This window comes from Filicampus tigris, chromosome 12, assembly GCF_054856515.1.
Source record: "Filicampus tigris isolate MCC_2025a chromosome 12, RoL_Ftig_1.0, whole genome shotgun sequence".
Classification (NCBI taxonomy): Eukaryota; Metazoa; Chordata; class Actinopteri; order Syngnathiformes; family Syngnathidae; genus Filicampus; species Filicampus tigris.
This window is the reverse complement of record NC_141228.1, coordinates 19167753-19182160: the sequence shown is the minus strand read 5'-3', so window position 1 is coordinate 19182160 and position 14408 is coordinate 19167753. Positions and strand designations below refer to the sequence as shown.

Below are 14408 nucleotides of genomic sequence, written 5' to 3'. Positions count from 1 at the left end.
AGTCATTTGTGTTACATTAAGAATGAAATAAGGTCCAAATGGTCCCCGTCTGCACCTTGGTAGTTTCATTAGAAGGATGTGTAGCCTACATGAGTCCTTTGCCTTAACATGAATGTATGAGCTTCTCATGTGTTTCCTGTGTATTTATACGTGTCTCGACGTGTGCTCGTAATGGACTTTTTGAATGCGTTGTGGAAAGAACAATTCACCGCCACATTCTTCACTTTTCACAAGATTCCATCAGTATGGCAGCTCCAAAATGTTTCAAGTAAATCGGATTGTGGGAACAAGGTTTTGAAAAGTGTCTTCTTTCTTTTTTTTTTTTTTTTTTTGGGGGGGGGAAACACAAGCGGAAAATGGTGCAGTATATATTTGTATGAAACCCTGAAACAAATGAAGAATAGTAAGTTAAGCAGTAAATGAGTGAACCTCCTTGTAGCCTACCAACCATGTGAGGGATTATTATTACGCCCCTACGCAAAGTAACTGCCTGCCCTAATCTTGAAAACGGTCTATCGTTACACTTGTAAACTGTTGTACTAGAAGGATTCATGGCTTATTCTTTTTACATCTTATTTTGTGATAATTTACTGTAATTTTTTGACAGTGGTCCCATTGTAGCGTGTGCAACTTTTCTTGATTTTAAGGTAGTCTTATTTTAACCTGTACAAATGTATGGGAGTCCTTATTTAACCTGTGATTTTTTTTGTAATTGTAGTCTTATTTTATCTGTGCAAGTCTGTGTGTGCGTATTATTATTATTATTATTATTATTATTTCAACCTGCGCGAGGTTTGGGCAAGGTGATATCTAACGTGTGCAATTTTTATTTTATCTTTTAACAGTAGTTCTATTTTAACACAATTTACACAACTTTTGAGGGCGTGCCGGTGTCTAGATTTATCATCTCTTCCGACGGTCACAAAATATAACCAGAATTAGTCCTAATTTGCTGTAGTCTACCGCTAGCGTATACCAGCGCAGTATTAAAGTCATAATTGTGTTAAATAATGTATGGAAAGCTTTTCAAATTCAAAATACAGTAATCTAATGGAAAATAAAACAGTAAAAACGGCAGCAAGTGAACATCAATCAAGTGAGGACTCACTTGCTGCCCCCGTGTGGCCTGTTTGGATTCGCACTAAATTTGAGCATAATTGATTATTTGAAGCATAGCTCGACATGAACTTCTCTTTGAAGCGGTTTCGGCCTACTGACCGAACCTTTGTTTTACGACGACGTCCTACCAGAACCTCCGCCACCACCAGCAGCAGCCCCTTCCTCCCTCATCCACCTCTCCCCCCCCCCGCGTCAGGGTTCGTCGCGGGGCCACATGTGCTCCCTCCCCGCCGGAGGCTCTGGAGAAGTTGACGAGTGGGAAAAGTTCCGTCGCTGGTTCACGCGAGACGACGCTAAGTCGTTAACTTTGAACATCTCGGAACCAGCACAACTGTTCTTTTAAACGCGTTCACTAGGTAAGTTTATGACCTTTTACGACTTTGAATCACGTTAAAGATGTTATGAAAAAAAAATAACATTAAAAGCGGATTGTCTTGTTCATTTGGAGATTCTTCGCGGGGGTCCTCGCGCCAAACGCGCGTGTTTAATCGTTCGGTTTAATATTTCATAAATTTCACAATGTTGTGAACGGCGTAGCTGCCTTTTTGTTCCGAGGAAGAGGGAGGAAGGGGTTCATGTTAACTTAATAACAGGGTTCGCTTCTGTGTTGTTCTGCCTGTCTACACATGTTCACTAATGATCAACCCCCCCCTGTTTTTAAAGTACATTTTATGTTTCACAATGGCTTTTCGCACTATCCTCAAAAGTATCATTTTGCACATTTTTGAACATACTTTCTGTCCCCAGAAAATGAGTCTTTGTGGTTCGCACCGTTACCTCGCAGTATTCGCGGTTCAAATCTGTGTATTCGCGGTTCACTGGTCACAATAGGAAAGTAAGTAGTATTTGATTGTTTGGTTTTTAAGAATGTATGTTAAAGTGATGTATATCCACTGAGAGAGGAGCTAAGTTTAACCTGGGCGGCTACTGGAAGTAACGGAGAGTCTTTGTGTGCATGCAACATGAAATTCAATTTGTCATTTTTTATGGGTAATGTCGAAATGATATTTAAGGCTTCTGGGAATTGTAATTTTAATTTAAACTGCAGGCAATGATAAACATTTTGTGGGGACAATACTCACTTTGCTATTTGCAGCAGGGCTCTGCCTTTCTGTGTCAAATGTGCACTCTTTCACTCTGGCATGGCCTAAACGACACATCTTAGGTTTAATAAGGCTCCAAATTGTCATCTGGGCTTAAAAAAAATCTTGTATGTGTGGTTTGAAGCTACATAAAATTCTGATGACTATCCTTAGTCTGTATTAGGGCTGAATGATTTAGAAAAATAATTGCAAGTGCAATTTAGTGTGCTTTTACATGATTTCAAGGTACTCTTCCCATGTTTTGTCTTGAACAAACACAAGCAATAAAGTCATCTTTATTCCAATAAACAAGATCAGGTGTACTATACACAAATGCTTTGGTTTTATAGATTAGCCTTCTTCTCCTGCTCCTCTTCATCAAGCCATGCCTCACTTCTGCGTCCTGCTGTCAGCCCTGCTGCTGGCCGCCTCAGCGAATGACTCACTGAACAGCAGCGGGGGAGATGAAAATGAAGTCCTAAAAAGCGCAGAGCCTCACCTCGTCAAGGACCAGGCGAGTGACTGAACTCCAGAGCATCGAGATGAAGTTGATTAATCCGATGGCTGCCGCGTACCAATGTTTTTTTTTTTTTTTTTTACTTAACTGAACTGTCTCCCCTTATAGATTGAGAATCTCATCGGAAATCTCAGCAAAACCTCACCGAGTCACGCACCAACTATGGGTGATTTCAAAAAGAACTCTCTCTCTCTCTCTCTCGTTTTATTTGAATTCCTAATGTGCCTCCTAACACATGTTCTGTCACATTAGCCACTTCCTTTAGCCGTTGGCCAACTACCGCTATCAGCCAAGCACCCACTACGGCTGGCCGCCAGTTGCCCAGCCCTGCTCCTCAGTGTCCCGGCAACCAGGTGATGCTCGAGGGCAGCTCGGCTTGTGGCTGCCCATCAGACATGCTGAGGACCGGCGACATCTGCACTTTCCCACTTGGCTTCAGTCTTGAGGGAGCAGCAGAGTGCAAAGGTAAAGTGTCAATGTGACTTCAACATATGCTCTTTATTAATATCATAAAATAGCAAAAAATGTAATTGATTGTAATGTCTTGTGCCTAGCAAGAAGAATAGCAATGTACGATAGAGTATTTAAAAAAAAAAAACGAATTAAATTGAATATATAGAATCACACAGTTTTAGATGCATTTTTTGCTTCAGTTCAATTGACATTGTGATGCTCCTTCTGGTGGATGCACATTGCCCACCAGGGGGCAGTATACTCCAGATATATGGATAAACAGTATTACCTAAATAAAGCTACAGTCTTATTTGTTGTTCTTGGCGGAGGATGAAGAATATATGCCTGTGAGCATTGTTATATTATCCGTCTACATGTGTTGATCTGCCGTTTATGTTCAAAGATTCAATGCTGAATGGGTTATAACTTGGGCCCAATCGATGAATCGGCCTTAAAAATCGGCCCCCCAAAAACATCTGATTGACACATTACAACATAAGGCAAAGATAATGACGTTCAAACGTCACCGCGTGCTCCCCGAAAAAATCGGCCAATTTTTGTCAAATGTTCTCTTTGTTATCCAGCAAACAGTAGTTTGACAAATATTAAAGTACAACGTATAATAGCATAAAACAGTCAAATGCTCTGCCTGTATTTCATATCTTTATTGTTGTAAGTGTTAAGGGACCAAATTTGGATTCCATCAGTAATAAGCTGTAATCATCAAAATTATATAATTAAGAATATTCTAAAATATTTCACTCTGTGAAATGAACCTATATAAATACAGTATATGAGTTTCACTTTTTCCAATTGAACGAGTGAAATACATGATGTTTTGCATGATATTCAAATTCACTGAGATCAGCATTTTCACCTTCTGCAGACGTCGATGAGTGTGGAGAAGACGCGCCGTGTGGTCCTCACGCAAACTGCACCAACGCCCCCGGCTCGTACTCGTGCCAATGTCACCGTGGTTACTTGGAGGGCGCAGGAGGGTGCCAGGGTCCGTCCGCAGAGATGATGTTTGTGTGTGTGTTAGAGCATGATGAGGAATAATTAACCCGTTAGCGTCTGCTAAATTTTCACTATCTGAGTGGTTTTTTTTTGTTTTTTTCAGACGTCGACGAATGCGCTCTGGCCGCGGTGACGGGACTGCGAGCGTGCAATGGCAAAGCGGTGTGCACAAACACCCTTGGCTCCTTCAGCTGCTCCTGCCCTGCGGGATACGTCATGGCTCAAAATGAAGAGAATTGTGAAGGCGAGATTCACTCAGCAACAATGACATTTGTTTGGGGATACCTTTTATGAGTCGACTCACATTCAAGTCTTAAAAACCCCGTCCCAGGAAAGACACTGCTTTGGCTAAGTCTCTACCATTTTGCTTGACACATTTTTGCTCCATGTACAGTACTTTGTATATTGAACATGTACCTAAAGGAATTACATTTTTATTATTTAATAAGCATATTTTTTCTTCAAGAATATGCTCTATGCAGGCCCACTCGTTGAAACACGGCATTCTGATTAATATTGCGTTTGTGGAATGAGTTAAGCAGCAAAATCCACCTGTTTTTAGCCATCTCAGGGGGCGGCCATTTTGTCACTTCCGTCGACTGAAAATGACATCACAGATGCTCAGGGCTCAGGTAACGACCAATCATGGCTCAGCTTCAGAAAACAGCTGAGCTGTGATTGGTCGTTATCTGAGCCCTGAGCAACTGTGATGTCATTTTCAGTGGACAGAAGTGACAAAATGGCCGCTCCAGAGATGGCTAAAAACGGGTGGATTAACCCTTATTCCACAAATACAATATTTATCGGAATGCCTAGTTTCAACTAGTGGGCCTGCATAAAACATATTCTTAAAAAATATGTTTGGGTTGACTTCCGCTTTAATTAAAGAAATATTTTTTTTTGTTACGTGGCATAAATCAGCAAGCTCATTGTATTCTTATCTAATGAATTATCATGTCTCTAGATACTGCTCACCTATTGGATGGTGATGCGCATTCAAGTTTACCTCTGAACTGTCCAAGTCAGATAAAAGCATTCAATTCCATATCGTCCTGTGAAAAACACTTATGTCCAATTTGGGGTATTTTTTTTTTAAATTTTCACGATAATGCAATGTCTGTAACGCGGAAACGCCATTCACCTAAAAAATAAGAAAATTGAAAAAAAAAATGGACATAAGTGTTTTTCACAGGACAGCGGTGATATGCAACTTATTGGTCTGAAGGGTCCTCGCACCACCTGTTGCCCTGGCACTTGGTCTGTTTTTATGTCGTCATGCGGTGGCCGCTAGCATAATCTAGTTTACCTTTACGGCGGATAATTCGCCCCTTTTGTCATCTCCGGTCCTCATTCTCTTGCAGATGTGGACGAGTGCAGCTTCGGCGAACTGTGTCGGCGTGAGCTGGGCAACGTGTGCCTGAACACAGCCGGAAGCTTTGTGTGCCGGTGCCGCCCTGGCTTCCGAGCAGAAGCCCCCGCCTGTGCGGGTGAGTTAGCGCGACGGATTAGCGCGACGTGGCTGCGCCGCTCGCTTATCCCAACGCGTTGATGACCGATTTTGTCATGAACGAACGTCATCCGGATTTTCTCGGCAGGTGCTGTGTGTCCAAACTTCACCGTGTGTCAAGGTAGGAAATCTGCTTGTTTCTGCTAATGCGCCGCACTAATAACTCTCTTGTCAAGTGTCATTTGGAAACATCCTCTCTCGCCACTCATCTTGCTCCCAGATGTGGACGAATGCTCGGCCAGTCCTTCATTGTGTGATGGCCGGGGCGTTTGTGAGAACACGCTGGGCAGCTACAAGTGTGTGTGCCCACCAGGTTACCGGGGAAACGGCACCCGCTGCGAAGGTAAGCAATTATCCCTTTATTTCTGTGTTTGGAACGTAACTTCCTGTTGTCAGCGTTGTCGCGCGAGGAGTGAAAATATGATACGCGTCTTTCGTGTCAGACACAAACGAGTGCGCGTCAGGCGCTCACGGCTGTGACGTCAACGCTCGCTGCGGCAACACGGTCGGCTCCTACTTCTGCCAGTGCTACCAAGGTTTCAATGGAGATGGTCGTTCTTGTTTCGGTGAGTGGACTCCCCGCGGATGCTCAATTCAGTTTCGGTTCAGTCTCACCAGCATTCTCATCGGCGTCTGTTTCGGTGCTTGAAGCGGAAGTCAACGCAAACTTTTTTTTTTTTTCAAGAATATGCTCTATGCAAGCCCACTAGTTGAAAGAGGGCATTCTGATAAATATTGCGTTTGTGGAATAAGTGTTAATCAACTCGTTTTTAGCCATCTCCGGGGGCGGCCATTTTGTCTTCTGTCGACTGCAAATGTCATCACAACTGCTCACAACGACCAATCACGGATCAGATTCAGAGAACAGGTCAGCCGTGATCGGTTGTCGTGAGCGGTTGTGATGTCATTTTCAGTCGACCGAAGACAAAATGGCCGCCCCAGAGATGGCTAAAAACGAGTGCATTTTGCTGCTTCATTTATATTCCACAAACGCCAAATTAATCAGAATGCATTGTTTCAATTAGTGGGCCTGCTGGGAACATATTCTTGAAAAAAATATGTTTGGGTAGACTTCCGTTTTAATTTAGAACACCAAGAAAATGTTTATTTTCTCACGAGCAAAATCGCTGTTTTTTAAAAAAAAAATTTTTAAACAGTGTATTTTGTGATTTTCTCATTTCATTCACAATCAACAGGCGTGTCTCCACTCTAGGTACCGTACTCGACCACTATAAGGGTATGGGACCGTTTCATTGTTTGGTGCCATACGATGGACATGTATGTCAACATTCCATTGAGACTGGAGTGTTCAATATTTTTTTTTTTTTGGGGGGGGGGGGGGGGGGGAGTCTTCTTTCGGAAATCCTACATAATTATTACGTTGGACATGAAAAAGACACTCACGCACACTTTCCCTTTACACACACAACTCCAAGATCAACATTAATGCGCAGTTTTTATTTCATGAGCAGGACACAAAAGATGTGTGAAATTTTGCTGCATGTTTGTAATGGGAAAAAGTAACACCATCTGGTAACAACAATAAAAACTTGAAATATGGGACCAAAACGGGCATTTTCATTGGTTTTTTTTTTTTTATATTGCTAGGATTTTTTTTCTGTTTTGTATTGCTTTTCCATTTTAGGCTGACTTAAAAGTAGAAGTCAACCCAAAAATTGACTTTACAATAATATGTCGTAGGTTTTGGGTTTGATTGGTCGTTATCTGAGCCCTGAGGGTCCGTGATGTCATTTTCATTCGACAGAAGTGACAAAATGGCCGCCCCCTGAGATAGCTAAAAACGGGTGGATTTTGCTGCTTAACTCATATTTCATATTAATCATATTGCCTTGTTTCAACTAGTGGGCCTGCATTGTACAGCGTACGGTCTGATGTGACAACATGAATGTTTGCCAATTGTATTTTGCTGACAGACATTGACGAGTGCGCCGTGAACAAAGGAAACTGCGACCACAACTGTACAAATGAACCGGGAGGCTACGAATGCCTCTGCGCCTCCGGCTACCAACTGGACCGAGATGGGCACAGTTGCACAGGTCAACCCGGGTTTTCATCAAACCCAATACAGTAAACGATTTGCCGTGGATACCTGCCCTGTCGTGAATGTTAATAACTGCCTAGATTAATAGTTTAAAACGTGATTCAACAATATTTTGCAGCCGAGCTAATGAAATGTTTCCGCGTCCCCAGATGTGAACGAGTGTTTGTCCCTGAACGGAAGCTGTGCGCAAATGTGCGTCAACACTTTGGGATCCTTCCGCTGCTCGTGCGGGCCCGGCTACCAGCTCCACATCGACGGCCGCACCTGCGTGGGTCAGATTACCTGCCGACACTCATTCACTTTTCTCTGCAGTCTACCTACTCATTTTCAACCATTTCAACATGGATGAGCTTCACTAAATTACTCGCAAGCGCATGTTCAGAGAGCACATTTTGTGGTTCAGTGATAGCAGAAATGTGTCGCATCGAGAGAGAGAAGTTTGTTCAAAATAACTTTTTTTTTTTCCCCGCATTGAATATGTGCGTGTGTGTGTGTGCGTGCGTGCTTAGACATTGACGAATGTAAACTTGGGAATGGCGGCTGCTCGCACACGTGCACCAATTCCCCAGGGGGACACAACTGCCACTGCCCGCCTCCTCTGCTGCTGGACGCAGACAACCTCACCTGCAGCAGTACGTTACTGGAAATCATGCGCTAGCAGCTTGAATTTTATGCAAGTTCACAGTTGTCCAACATACACAGAAGGGCTGTGCAATTAATCGAAATTCAATTACAAGTACGACGATTACGCTCCACGATTACAAAATTGGCATAATCGTAAAAAAACGATTATTAACATACATTTATATCCAACACACTATATTTTTTTACACAAGGAAATCATACTTGAATTTATACATATACCTTTTTTTTTGTTAATTTAAAGCAGAAGTCAACCAATTTTTTCAATAATCTGTTCCCAGCAGGCCCACTGGTTGAAACACGACATTCTGATTCATTTTGCGTTTGTGGAATATAAATTAAGCAGCAAAATGCACTCGTTTTTAGCCATCTCTGGGGGCGACCATTTTGTCTTCTGTTGACTGAAAATGACATCATAACTGCTCACAACGACCAATCACAGCTGACCTGTGTTCTGAATCTGAGCCGTGATTGGTGGTTGTGAGCAGTTGTGATGTCATTTTCAGTCGACAGAAGACAAAATGGCCGCCCCCAGAGATGGCTAAAAACGAGTGCATTTTGCTGCTTAATTTATATTCCACAAACGCAAAATGAATCAGAATGTCGTGTTTCAACTAGTGGGCCTGCTGGGAACATATTTTTGGAAAAAATATATTTGGGTTGACTTCCGCTTTAACTAATTTTTATATTTTGTTTAGTCCAAAAGTAACTTACACAATTATAGTGTTCAAAATAAATTTTATATGTCATATTATTTTTGACATTTAAACATTTTCTTGTAGATGCTTCGAATGGAGAAAAGTAGCACCAAGTACCAACTAGTGGATAAATAAAAAATATTTTCAATTGAAAGCCGGTGGCGTTGTCAAGAATTTTGCAGATGTTTTTCAGTCTTTACAAAACACTCCCCTGCTGTGTCCTTTTCATTTGCACAGATGTTACGTCTTGTCAACTGAGAAACGGCGGCTGCCGCCACGTATGCGTCACGAGGGCCGAGGGCCGTGTGGAGTGTAGCTGTCGCACTGGCTGGAAACTGAGCGAGGACCTGAGAAGCTGCGAGGGTATGACCTACACCGCGTAAACGTGGCCTAACGCTGATATTGCAACGTCGACCTTAATTCCGAGATAATCACTGCTTAAAGACTGAGTTGTAGTAGAAAGGTGACGCGACTGGATTGGAGGTCCTTGTCATCATCGAATTTCAATAGACGCGAAGGGGCTGAGGCTGTTTGAATGAGGCTAATGACATGCTCGGTCTACAGCGCGGGATTTAGCAGTGGCTTTTTGGCCAGCTGTGTTACATCAGCCTATTTGAATGCAACTGCAAAGTATCTCAAATGTAGGATCAGCTGCACGGTGGTAACTGATATGACTTGAGGCTGTAAGCGCTCGTCACCCAGCCAATTATTTCCCACACCACCAATATGAAATACAGTGTTCCCACACTAGCCGCGGGGGGATGCGGACCCCGGCCCTGCTGCGAAATAGCGAAAATAAATTGTCACCCCCGCACCCCGAGGAAGTCATGGCAAACATATTTGTTTTCAAGAATATGTTCCCAGCAGGCCCACTAGTTGAAACAGGGCATTCTGATAAATATTACGTTTGTGGAATAAGTGTTGATCCAGCCGTTTTTAGCCATCTCCGGGGGCGGCCATTTTGTCACGTCTGTCGACTGAAAATGACATCACAACTGCTCACAACGACCAATCACGGCTCAGATTCAGAAAACGAGTCAGCTGTGATTGGTCGTTGTGAGGAGTTGTGATGTCATTTTCAGTGGACAGAAGACAAAATGGCCGCCCACAGAGATGGTTAAAAACGAGTGCATTTTGCTGCTTAACTTATATTTCGCAAACGCAAAATGAATCCGAATGCTGTGTTTCAACTAGTGGGCCTGCTGGGAACATATTCGTGAAAACAAATATGTTCGTTGAAGTTTGTTTATTTCCTATAGATGCCACAAGATGGCGCCAAAGCAATACATTTATATTCGACAATCTCCAACGCCTTTTTTTCTTCTGTCATGAGATGTGGACGAGTGCGGAGACTTCACGAACGGGGGTTGCGAGCAGTTGTGCGAGAATCACCCAGGCGCCTTCAACTGTACCTGCAGGGAGGGGTATCAAGTGCAAACCGACGACCTCACCAAGTGCCGGCGTGAGTCAAACGTCACATCTGCAAGTACAGTGCGGTACAGTTTTCGTGTTGGCATGAAACAAGGCATCCGATGTCTCGTTTTTTCCAGCTGTGTGCGACCCCCCCTGTCAGAACTACGGAGTGTGTGTGGCGCCCAACACCTGCGACTGTCCTCCGGGCTACCCCGGCCTTGGCTGCTCAGGTTCCTTTCTGCACTGACGTATTGTATACCATGTATTAATTTGAATTCAAGACGACTAAGCCAACATCCATCCATACGCAAGGTGCACCAGATTACAAGGCGCACTGTCGTTTTGGGAGAAAATTAAAGGATTTCGAAGCGGAAGTCAACCCAAACATATTTGTTTCAAGAATATATACTATGCAAGCCCACTAGTTGAAACAAGGCATTCTGATAAATATTGCATTTGTGGAATAAGAGTTAATCCTCCCGTTTTTATGGGGACGGCCATTTTGTCACTTCTGTCGACTGAAAATGACATCACAACTGCTCAGGGCTCAGGTAACAACCAATCACAGCTGACCTGTTTTCTGAAGCTGAGCCGTGATTGGTCGTTACCTGAGCCCTGAGCATCTGTGATGTCATTTTCAGTCGACGGAAGTGACAAAATGGCCGCCCCCTGAGATGGCTAAAAACGAGTGCATTTTGCTGCTTAAATCATATTGCACAAACAAAAATTCATCAGAATGCTGTGTTCCAACTAGTGGGCCTGCTGGAAACATACCTTTGAAAAAAAACGTGTTTGGATTGATTTCCACTTTAAGTTTGAAAGAAAAAACATGTATGAAAAAATACAGTACTCACTGGACACCTCACTATCGAAATCCAAAACAAAACAATCCGAAATGTTGCCTTAGCGTAGCCCAATTTTGGTTGACACTGTCAGAAAGCTATTATTTTAACAATGTTTTAATTATTAAAGCTCAGAGTGTGTTTCATTTCAGCCATGTGCTCCCCACCTTGTGCGCATGGAGGAACATGTATGCGCTGGAACAAATGTTTATGTCCTCCCGGCTGGGCCGGAGAAGGCTGCCACACAGGTACTCTTGTTATTTGGTGTTTCTGTAACATCACACATTCTTGTGCTGCTGTGTTTCAAGTGCCTTTTTTGAATGAGTTATATTTTCAAAGCATGTCGCCCATGTATCTGACCCCGCCTTTTAGCCGTGTGTGAGCTGCTGTGCGCTAATGGCGGCCGCTGTGTGGGTCCCGATACCTGCCAGTGTCGCTCAGGCTACACAGGTCCCCAGTGCCTTTTGCGTGAGTAACCCACAACAACCTGGCATGGTCAATTATCGCGGGTGGCTCTGTGCTTCAACAACAATGCAGTGTTCGTGTATGTTTTGTAGCCTTGTGCACACCCGCCTGTCAAAATGGTGGCCGATGTGCGGACGTCAATAAGTGCACGTGTGTTGGCGGGTGGCAAGGAGCTCGTTGCCAGATAGGTACGATTCCGCCAAGGTTTGAACATGTGCATGACAGTTTTGTCGGATTTTGTTTCAAAATTAGGAGTTCACCCATTCACTGCCATTGACGAATTTACTCGTCTTTCCACAGTCCAGCCATTCAATCCCAGGAATTTATTTCTATTTTTTTTTTTCAAACGTTAGGGTAAAAGAGGGTCTGAAAATGTCTGGCAGTGAATGAGTTAAGAATATTTTATGGCTTAACCCATAGCCTGTACTTGAAATACAGAAAAAATACCTTTCTAAATATAAAATATTTCTGTATACATCTGCCATGTGTGACAATTAATGGCCCTTATTGTACTATTGAATAAATCGTCGCTGTCCTGTGAAAAACACTTACCTCCAATTTCTGAATTTGTAAAAATGTTCACTTTAATGCGATGTCTGTAACTGGGAAACATGATCCATGTAAAAATAAGAAAATGAAAAAAAAATGGAGATAAGTGTTTTTCACATGACAGCGACGAAATGCTGCTACTAAATTATTTCTGGAACTTGTTTTGATCGGGAATTTGGAACAAAGTCTACTTACATGATGTAGTCATCCTTTTCCTTCTTATTAATAGTTTAACAAAAGTAACTTTTTTCATTTTTTTTTTTTTAAGTGTTATTTTAATCTAAGTTTATGATTGTTTTGGACCAACCATTTTCCTACTACCAAGATCAAATCTGTTTCCAATTGGCTTTTTCCTGACTCCTTGTAATCCATCTGTTGTAACCAAATTTTTCCTTTTGTCTTTTGTGATCCCTCAGAAGCTTCTTTCATTTGTTTTGGGCGGTTACTCCTTTCACTTTCCCTATTGGCAAATAAAGTGCATGTTCAATTGGGTTTGAGTCTGGAGATTGACTCGGCCAGTCTAATATTCGCCATTTCTTGCCCTTGGTGAGCTCCTTAACAATGTCACGTAAGCTCCTGCCTTTTGTGCCTTTTTGCACAACCCTAAGGCGGGATACCGCCGAAACCGTGCATGTCCCGGAATCAGACATAATTGTTCTCATTCAAGAGCCCGTTCAGTGTCAGAAGACTTGTAAAAACGGCGGCGTGTGCGAAGGCCTCAACAGGTGTCGCTGTGCCAAGGGATTCACCGGAAGTCTCTGTGAAACAGGTCAGTGTGCGTTTGTGCCATGACGCGTTTGCACGTCCTGACGTTTTGGCGCGCTCATTCGCAGCGGTGACCACCCCCTGCGTTCCTCCCTGCCGGCACGGAGCCGCCTGCAGTCCACACAACACTTGCACCTGTCCCGAAGGCACCGCGGGCCTGCGCTGTGAGAGATTGTAAGTAATCAAATCAACGTATGATGCATTCGAATCAATGGCTTTAAATGATTTTTGTTCTCAATGTCACGTGTCGGTGCTGTCATTGATATGAAGGACGTGCCCTGTGGTCACCACTGTGGTCAGCATGGCTCGAGCGGTGAGAAAAGCGTTTCGGGAAAGTTACGTTGACCGTTGCGGACCTTTGGGGATTCAGCTTTGTACCAAATACAGGTTTATGGATATAGAAATTTTCATATGGAGCAGTATCATTTCAATATGTTCACAGTTAAATAACTAGCGTGATTAATTGTAATGTGATGTGGCGTTTTGGGGGTTTATTTCTCAACAGGATGAACCAGGCACGTGTTTACCTGCAAGCCTACAGGGTGGGCTACAAAATCCAATGTCCAGAGAGGAACGGCAGATGATGAACTGTTTGGGATAAACATTCCAGAAACCACATTTCAGTCTGTGCTGAAACAAGCAATGGCTGCATCACTACGATTTGCCAAAATGTTGAAATACGGCAAGATATTGCTGCATACTAATGTGCAAACCCAAGTGACAATTATCTATGTTTCAATGTTTGATTTCACGTGGTGTTGTTTTCCTTGAAAAGTAAACTGTACAATGGACCCTTTATATTTTTTTTATTTTTTATTTTTATGGTGGATTAAAGGTCCTTTTTTATTACTTGATTGCGACACTGTCCACACTTACTTTGATGGAATGATGGATGGATGGATAAATTGAAAGAACATTGCATTTATTTTTAGAGAGTTTTAAAATTACATTATAGAAATATTTTCCTACTTTTTGGTCAAGCCTACTCTTAATGAAATACTTCAAACTGCTCACCGCGGGACATGTAAACAGCCGTGTAATCCTCTGAAATAGTTTATGCATTAGGCAACGGATTCAACCCATTGTGCTGTTTAGCTTTAAATTACCCCCAAGGAGCCAAACTACATTCAGCGGGCAGGGGTCGTTTGAGTATATTTGTAGTACCACTTTGAACCACACGATGGTAGTAAAGAATGTTTGACAGTCTAGTTCCGCTTTCGATTTAACAAATTAAAAGAAAATTATGGTCTCAAGAAAATAACTAAAGAGAGAATTGA

At 42.7% G+C, this 14408-nt stretch overlaps 1 protein-coding gene across 6 annotated transcripts; it reads left to right on the top strand.

Moving 5' to 3' along the window:
- Window positions 1-1184: 1184 nt before the first annotated feature.
- LOC147139005 (uncharacterized) lies at window positions 1185-13985 on the top strand. Of its 6 annotated transcripts, none has more exons than XM_086048478.1 (23): window positions 1185-1475; window positions 2552-2715; window positions 2827-2884; window positions 2971-3183; window positions 4058-4177; window positions 4292-4432; window positions 5550-5675; window positions 5784-5816; window positions 5916-6038; window positions 6139-6261; window positions 7630-7752; window positions 7907-8029; window positions 8267-8389; window positions 9335-9460; window positions 10431-10559; window positions 10648-10740; window positions 11505-11600; window positions 11725-11820; window positions 11910-12005; window positions 13034-13135; window positions 13200-13305; window positions 13402-13518; window positions 13637-13985. In XM_086048478.1, exons 2-23 carry the CDS (start codon window positions 2587-2589, stop codon window positions 13713-13715), a joined length of 2475 nt encoding a protein of 824 aa, XP_085904604.1. In that variant the 5' UTR covers window positions 1185-1475; window positions 2552-2586; the 3' UTR covers window positions 13716-13985. The 6 variants fall into 6 exon arrangements, 4 of the variants coding, with proteins under 4 accessions (XP_085904604.1, XP_085904605.1, XP_085904603.1 ...); XM_086048479.1 differs by having other exon boundaries at window positions 4058-4204; window positions 13402-13444; XM_086048477.1 differs by having other exon boundaries at window positions 4058-4204.
- Window positions 13986-14408: the final 423 nt, after the last annotated feature.